Here is an 8,955-nt window from a genome sequence, read left to right as displayed (position 1 = left end):
ACAACTTGTGATTATAAAGGATTTGCAGATGATTTACTTGCTAAAATCACCTGTTTTTAGATTATCAGCTGTTATCAGCATTCACTGGTTGCTTTGGTAGCAGCTATGTCCTGCTTTTTTCCTGGCACAAAGTGAAGTGAAGTGAAGGTCATTAAAACTCCTGTACAGCTTTGTTTTAAATGTTCAGTCTGTGACTAATGTTGATAACAGTAGGCAGCAGCTTCAGCAAATCCTTTAAATCAGCTAATATGTTTATTTTGATGTTGGAAGATAAAGAAAAGTCATTGGTTCACATAACAAAGGTCTTCACAGGACAGTCACAGTAACACAGTTGTACTTCCTGTTTACACTTAAAACCACAACCAAAACATAAATCAAACACTGAAGAGAAAACATTTAAAACACTCCAGTTTTCAGGGATACTGTAAGCATAATTTATTGCAGTCACAACAGAAGAAAGGGCAGCTTTCCTGTTCTGTCACTCCTACTCCCAATTTATGTCTGGAATATCAACCCATTATGTACACAGGAATAACACTTCTCGCTAACAGGGCAGTGTGTACATGCCTGCAAGTCAAACACTTCTTACCAGGGAAAGTTACCAGTGCTCACACCCTTTACTCTGGAATAAGTATATTATGCAACAAGTTCCCACAGCATATTAAATAATGATCAATAAAACGTAATAACAGATCAAACTTTTTTTGAACCCTCTTGTGTTTCTGTCAACACTGGCAATTAAAAACTCTAACTTTTTTAAATATATTTTAAGACAATTCAGATAATGTAATTGGAATATAAATCATTCAAATAAAAAAATAAATATGATTTAAAATTAAAACACTGCTTCTAAACAAAACCGACATACTGACCAATTCACTTTAATGAGCTCTCCTCCTTAAGTAAGGATAAAAGCTTATGTCCGTATATGGTATGATAATTTGCGATAAATTTTCACTCCTGGTCTGAATACAGTAATCAAACTCAGGTGCGGACCAAAACAACCACATGAGGAGGTTGTTCTGGTCCGCTCCTAATCAAACTCTGGAGTGGTTTGTTTGTGGTGAGAGAGTGAACTAAACTCAAGCCAGCCAAACCATCAGATGTGCTCCGCACGTTTAAAATATAATTACTACAGCTATAAACAAATCCAAAATGCTGACGCACTCAGTTTTTAAGCTATGATTAAATTACCAGTGCCCTGCAGGTTTCAGCAGAGTTGCTGTCAATAATTAAAGTCAAATACAATTTATTTTCTAATTTTCTTGTTTCTATCAAATAAACTTTTACCAAAATAAATACTTTACATAATCAAGCAATTTCCTGGTAAATATGCTTTGGTTTAGCAGTCAAAGAATGCTACTTGGTCTACTAGTTAGGACATTAAAATTTTTTCCCACAGTGAAAACATATCACAAGAAATCACATTTTTCTAATCACACAATTTGAGCTGTTTGAGCTACATGTTTTTCTTTAAAAAAAAAACACTTTTGTCTTTTGTCCAACTCTGTACTCTCAATTCTGTTTGTTGTAAAAAGTATCTGAGGAAATCTGTAAGGTGAAACTCAATTTTTACTTTTTATGTTTTTTAAAAATACATTTTTCTAATATCTCAGGTAACATACAAATGCTGGAAAAGGGAGGTGAACTCAGAACATTTGGGCTTACATGAAATTAATCCATAGAAGAAGGAAGGACGGAGTGGGTGTGATGTTGTTTGTCAAGGAAGTAAAAACGACAGAGGAGGATGGGAGGATTTATATGTCCTGAGAAATGAGGAGGTGAAATTCAGGGCATGGTCCTTCTCCCAAAATTGACTCCAATTATATGAATGCTATACAATAATAATAAAATAATAAGTTTTTGTTGAAATCAATAAAACGTTTTTGTTGCCTACATCTTATGGATGAAAACGTGATGATTTAGTGTATTTAAAAATAAGGGCACTGGAAACGTAGTGTCTTCCAAATCATCTATCTCTGACCACACATAGCAGCAACACAGGGAGCCCTCAGCCCCTTTTACACAAAAATCTAAAATCTAAATGCTAAATCAGATTAGCAACGTCAGGTTACAAATGTGACAAATTTGTCGTACAGTAAAAACGCACAGTTAATGGTTAGCAGACAGATATTCAATATACAATGTTGGAAACCTACAATGTTAGGAGGTTAATATATTAGTTATTAGATCTATAATGATTTTATCACATTTTGCTTAAAATAAACTATTTTCGAGGAATGATTTTATACAGTATTTACAGACAACAATAAATTTTTCAGAAGTCACTATTAGAAAATAAACATCTATTTAACAAACTATAACCATGTATTCGGCTAGGTATATGCCTAATTTTAGAGTTATATATTTATTAGATTACTCAATTATGGAAAATATATTTTTGGTCATTTAAGTTCTATTGGGATGAATTTGTAGATAAGAGATGGGCAATATGACAAAAATATATAATACTGAGAATTTTTCACAATACACAATATGTCACAATATTTGTTAAAACTGATGTCTGATCAGTCATAACAAATAAAAAAGTAGAAAACCAGTAGTACTAAATTTTATAAATATTTTGCAATATCAAAAATTGTGACTCCTCCAGTGATTTTTCTTCCGTATTTTGCATACTGTTCTGTGTTGCAATCTTTTTTTTATAATAAACCAGGCAGCTGGTCAGTGGTCTAAAAGTACTGATAATATTCATGAAAATTCACAAATACATATTGTGTAGTGACATAATGCATCACAGTAACGATATATACTGTCATACTGCCGAGCTCTACTTCTGATATACTGTTTAGTTTATGTTCAGTCCAGTATGTGCATTAAAGTAGCTGGGTTTGCTTGTGATCCAGTATTTTAAGGGCCTTACACAAACAAGGTTAAGCAGTCTTTCAGGAATATTGGACCACTTTCAAAACTACAAGACATTCCAGCTCAAATTAGAGTCTGATTTTGTGCTGCAAAGCTTTAAAAGCAGAGTGCAATAAACTGGGACATTCAGAGGGCGGATAATCAGTTAGGACTGACTTTAGTCTCTGCATGCGCGCACACACTCACAGACACACAACATACAACTCGAACTATCCTGAAGGAAGGAGGATGTGTCCGATTTTAGTAACTTTCAGGAATGTGAAAGTTGGAATTCATGGAGAAAAGCTGATTTTTTTTTATTTTTATGATGATTCCTTTGATGAAGATCAGACTCCCAAGACTCCCGCTCGGCCTCAGTCGTAGAACAGTCAGTAACAAGTCTTTGATATGGTCTAAAATTCAGTCAGAAGATTAGACATGGCTCATTCATGCTGGTGAGACATAAAAAGTCAACAATATGGCCGGAACGAAGAGGTGTAGGAATCCATTTCAGATGAAAAATCTTCATTAATGCAAGGAGCTGAGACATTACACCAGTGATGCAGTTGCTTTCCTGGTGCGAGTTCACCTGTAGGGGCAAAAAGGCACAATTATCCTTCCTTATCATAGCCTTACTCCTCTGTTTTGCATGAACATGTCTAGTAGTAGGGAGTCCCAATTTTTGTTAGGCTTTGTAGGTAATAAGAAGTGTTAGAACTACATGGTCCTTTTAACAGAGACTTTTCAGAGGCACACTCAAAATAGACGGCTATGAGAATCACTGGCAAGATGGCAGCACAAGTGACCAAAGAAACAAATGTCAGTATTTTCTTTGTTAAAAATAAAAAGCTTACAAATCGCTAATAGTTCATCTCAGCAGCTAGGTAGCTAGCTAACTTTCCCATTCCACCTTAAATGTTGCAACAGATGGCATAGACTGCAGCATTTAAGGTGGAACAAAAATAATATTCATATTTGCAATATAGGGTATAGGACATTGGTCTCGCAGTCAATGCTGACACTAAGCAAGGTCTGAAAGTTTATATGTTTCGCTCTGTTTGTACAGTCAATCCAATGCCGTGCACATGTCTGTGCTATCTCTGTTCTAATACAGCACGTTTAAAGAGAAGTGTGCTAAATACTAACACAGAGACAGAGAAAACAAACTGTGCAGGCTCTCCAGAACTGGGATTATGACTGACTGCTTATTTTTTTTTAAGCGATCTGTGAAGGGTTGTTAATAACTTAGGGAATTGGTGAAGAATAAATAAATCAGGCTTTTTATAGACATTATCACTTTGAACGTGTATTAGAGCAGGGAAAGCACAGAAATGTGCAGGGCATGGGATCTCCAGGACTCTTGAGTGAGAATGGTGACCTGCTCTTTGGCTGAACGTTTCTCTGGTGAATCTTTGCACTCCTCAAGGTTGAAATATCAAGCAAACAGGACACCAGGTCCTGCTCAGAGGAAGCTGGCTCCACGACAAAGAACAATTGAAAGGGCGGAAGGGAGAAGTCCACTGACCACATTCCAACCCGAGTGTATGTTTTCACTGTACAAGTCGAAGAATCTGTTAACTATTAATTATGTTAAAGCAATTCACAGCTATATTCTTCTTCTTTTTCTTTATCATGCAGATTTTGAAATATCAACACTGTTCCATCTCCATATTGTTCAGTCTGTGTGGGGTGTGCTTGTATACTGCTTTCTGATAGGATGCACATTTTTCATCTAAAAACTTTGGTAACATCCAACATGACCTTCACATTCACATTCACACTTCTAGTGACTAGTATCTGGACTGTATCCTTCTTAATCAAATGCATCTCCAGGTAGTCAGACAGAAATCTAATTGCAGTGTGGAACAAAATGTACACAGTACAAATCATATTAACATTCCTAAATGTATTTATTGTTGTATTAAAATAAATGTGATTTTTCCTGAGAGATAATCAGCTTAGACACAAAATTCTTTTATTTAATAGATTTCATTTTTTTTTTTTTTTTATGTTTGACACTTTTTCACAATTTTACGTTGTGGTGATTGTGATGAATGGACCAGAAATTACCACATGATAATGCATCTGTTCTACACTGACTTTTTATAAAAATTAAGACTAAGTTTGAGTTTTCCTTCTCCTGTAAAACTGTCATTTTGGATAACAGAGGCAGCATTTGCAAATTATTTTGTTTTTTGAATGTGCTGTATTGGAGCATGGATCTCCAAGGTCTAAGGTGTGTATGTTTAAAATTTACAACGAAGAACTACACTTTTGTGTGCATTTTTTAACTGACTGTGTTTTCAGCTGAGAACCAAATATCTGGGTTTCTTCTCTTGAAGGTCAATATGAAGGTCAATATTAGTTTGATAGAGAAATCAGTTTATCTGTCTGAAGATAATGATTCTTATTTAATTCCCTGCACTAAATAATCAATGTTTTATACGGATGGCTAGGCACTTATTGTCTAAACCTTTTTAATTCGAATCTCTCAAAACATTACTTTTATTGTTAGACAAATTTCCAAATATGATTTAAATTATGAAAGTCTTGCTCGAGTTGCATCTCTATCATTTGTTGCGCAGTGGTTAGGATAAGCCTAATTCTGATAAAATAAACTGTGTTTAATATCACATGTTTACAGAAAGCAGCTGTCCCTGTTCATTTAACCAGGGCTGTATTTGCATTTGCCTTTTTTGTTTTTGTAAGAAGTAACTTATGCACACACAAGGGCAGCTGTGACCAAAAGCTGTTTGTTTGTTCGACATTGTTCAGCAGTCTGGCCCTGCAAGTTTTATTATTTTTTCAGAGTAATAACATATTGCCTTTAGATGTGAGATGTGTGTCAAGCCTAAGTCTTTTCAAAGGTATTTAGCCTATACTTGCTGTATGTCAAGCCAGTGCCGCTAGTCTGTTGATTACGGCACCGCCAGACGTTTATCTTTCTCACCTGTATTTGACATCAAACAGAGTTGAGTCGTCGTCCTCGTCGTTCTCCTCGTTTAACGGCGCCATCTCCACGCGCTCTGCGGGAGTGGTAATGATATCATATTTCCGTGTTTTTCTGATCTTCTTACCAGACCTGAGAGAAAAATACACAACATTATTACAAACCGTTAATGTCGTATCATGTGTTAGTGATGAACACTGGAAGACAGGCTGGGCTAATCCAATGTTAATCCTGGTGCTGGTGCCCCCTGCCCTGCGCATTTTAGTGGAATCCCTGATTTTGAGGCACCAAAAGGGCTTGTTAATGAGCTGATTAGTTGAATCAGGTGTATAGGGAGCGGGGAAATCAATAAATGTTCAGGGCAGGGGAAGCCAGGACCAGGACTGAGAAACCCTTCTGTAATCACACAGGCGTATGGGGGGGATTACGTATGTGTCTCAACAACAACGAGTTCCATCTGTGCAAAAACCGCTGAGGTCACTAATAACGACCACTGTTACGTCATTCTGAATAAAACCTGTGAATTATGGCATTACAGTTTCATGTCATCTCAGCTCATTTCATCTGTGATACAGTTTACAATTAGGGCTGCAACAATTGATCGATATAATCAACAATATTGAATATAAATAAATAAATTATAAAAATTGGTTGATGTGTAAATGCAAAGCACATCACAAAGTGCTGAGGACAGAAAAGCCTTGGAGGGGGTATTGGGCTCACTCAAACCGTTTCTACACAACTTGGTGACCAAAAGTGCCCAAACAAAACATATTACATATTTACTCACTAAATATATCGGAACATTTCACAATTAAATGTTTCTTGGAATTTAAATCCCAATGGTTAGCTTAGTTTGTATTTTAAAGCAGAAGCTGTACCCACAGGAAGCAGAGATGGAGGGCATGGGAGAATTAATCATTAACTTACTGACTAATTGAAAAAAAAAGAATCAACAGAATAGTCAACTACTAAAATAATCATTAGCTGCAAACTTATTTCCAAAACAAAGTCATGAAAAAACTTTAATTTTTTTTTTTATTTACTTGAGTGTATAAGTCGAACCAAATGAAAAAAGTGAAAAAATATATTATCACAACAATAAGCTGATTGACAATAATATTGTTTATCACAAATATTTCTGGGATAACATTATGACAGGCCGGCTAGAAATATACACAATAGTAGCACATGGCACTGTGTGTTAGATATTACATTAATAGTAACTCCTAATTATCCTTTATTCAATTTTCCAATTGAATAAATGCTGATTTACAGAATTTCACAGAATATGATATTATGGCGTTTATACACACTAGCATTAATCCTCTAGTATTTTCCTGATTCTGTCATCCCAAGACATAAAATAGTGGAATACAACCTAGTTTACTAAAATTGCATTTGTGTTATTGGGCAAGTGGATTTACTTAATTCACAACTTTTTTCATGATATTAAAAGATGTTCCTTTACAAACAATACAACTACATTAGAACTGAAATAAGACACTCCATGTGGCAAGCTGACAAGTGATAAAAGGCCAAACTGTAATATAAAACATAATCTATACATAAATACATCCCTTCTGACTAGTCATGTTATCACGTTTTTTTTTTTTTTTTCAAATTTTGTATTTGGAATTTAGAAAAACGTTGCCTGTAGTTTATAGAACAAACCAACAAACAGTAGTGTATTCTTATAAAAAATAATAATGTGTATTATCATATCGCCAAGAGTACTGTAATTGCGAAAATACCATTAAATATTAATTTTATTTTTACATATCATACTTACATTTAGTTTACATATTATATTTTATCACTAGTAAACATTTTAAAGCTGATAACTGTAAAGTGAGCTTTACTAGTATAAACTAGTAGCGTTGCACTGTCACTGCTGTACTTTCAGGCTAGGATTTAATCCATCCATGCTCTCCAGGCCTCGACTAATCACCTGTAGCTAGACCCAGAACACCTCAGAACACCTGCTTCCCCCATTATACATCCCTCATGCACCAGACATCCACCCCACCAGCGGCCTCAAGCCCACCTGTACACTCTGACGACGAGGCACGTGATGAGCAGCGTCGTCAAAACACAGACGAAAATCACGACGTTTTTGATGGTGGGAAGGTCCCTCAGGATGGTGGAAATGCGCGACCCCACGGCCGCGTCCGTGTCGTTCCGCGCCGCGTTGCGCTCCTCCGTTACAGGCGCCGTGGAGTTGATGTGGGTGGTCGTCGGTGAGGAAGAGGGCGCGAGCGGCATCCCGCCGCCTTGTCGCGCGACCACCACGAACAGCAGCAGCACGGGCAGCCACAGGAAACAACGCGCCGACATGTTCATGTTTTTCCTCCCAGCCCTACAGCAGAAACTGCAGTATCAGATATATGTATGTAGTTATATATCAGATCCGCTCGGAACGCAGGCGGCCTAACGTTAAGCCGCGCGGCGAGGCTCAGTCAGCGGCAGCCTCCAGACGGACACCATATGGAGAGCGTAGCGCATAGTTTCTGGATCAGAGCCCAGCCGGTCCGCTCCGTTCCACCGGCGCCCAGCAGACTCCACCCGGGTCCGAGTCCGTGATCCACTGACTGTTACAGCCCGTCTGAATGAAATCCCGCAAGGTGTTTGTGCGTGTGTCCGTGTGAAGAGACGACACACACGCGCACACAGATCTGGATGATGCAGGGGAGGGCTGTGCTGTGCTCTTAGAGGAAGCGTAGATGGATTATGTCCCCACCCGGATCCGTTCCGGGAGGGACCACAGCAGGAATGTCCGACACGACCGTCCACTTATTAACGAATCATTCTTCCTTTAGAGTGATTCATGCACACACCAGCCTGTAGGTTTCTAATTCTTACCATCACAGCTTTCATAGCTAGATAATTCACATAAAATAATGAAGAAATATTTTGCCAACATCCCAAGTTGCAAAAAATAATTTCAGGGAGGTACACCTGTGTATTTTATTTAAGGGTCAATGAGCTTACCTAACAAATTTTGTGTTTCACTAATTAGTGATAAAGATATTCAAATCAATAAAACGACAAGGGAGCCCACATCTATGCACCTGCCTATTTTTAATATTACACACCTTTTGTGTTTATAAATCCTATAAACTTAATTTATCATCGTCATA

The 8,955-nt window shown here is 37.2% G+C and overlaps 1 protein-coding gene across 1 annotated transcript; it reads right to left on the bottom strand.

The window, feature by feature from the left end:
• Positions 1 to 230: 230 nt before the first annotated feature.
• Positions 231 to 8,575, bottom strand: fam174b (family with sequence similarity 174 member B). The gene is made up of 3 exons (XM_007254472.4): positions 7,863 to 8,575; positions 5,816 to 5,947; positions 231 to 3,454 (listed from the first exon to the last, which is right to left on the bottom strand). The coding sequence occupies exons 1-3, from the start codon at positions 8,156 to 8,158 to the stop codon at positions 3,451 to 3,453; spliced, it is 432 nt and encodes a 143-aa protein (XP_007254534.2). The 5' UTR covers positions 8,159 to 8,575; the 3' UTR covers positions 231 to 3,450.
• Positions 8,576 to 8,955: the final 380 nt, after the last annotated feature.

Source organism: Astyanax mexicanus, chromosome 9 (assembly GCF_023375975.1).
Source record: "Astyanax mexicanus isolate ESR-SI-001 chromosome 9, AstMex3_surface, whole genome shotgun sequence".
Lineage (NCBI taxonomy): Eukaryota > Metazoa > Chordata > Actinopteri > Characiformes > Acestrorhamphidae > Astyanax > Astyanax mexicanus.
The sequence above is the reverse complement of the archived record's forward strand: the minus strand, read 5'-3'. Positions and strand labels throughout refer to the sequence as shown.

Bases quoted from the DNA above. Each gene is read 5' to 3' on its own strand.
- fam174b (XM_007254472.4), bottom strand. From the start codon at position 8,158: ATGAACATGTCGGCGCGTTGTTTCCTGTGGCTGCCCGTGCTGCTGCTG. The intron at 5,948-7,862 runs GTGGGCTTGAGG...TTTTTCTCTCAG, and splicing joins CTCGTCGTCAGAGTGTACAG to GTCTGGTAAGAAGATCAGAA.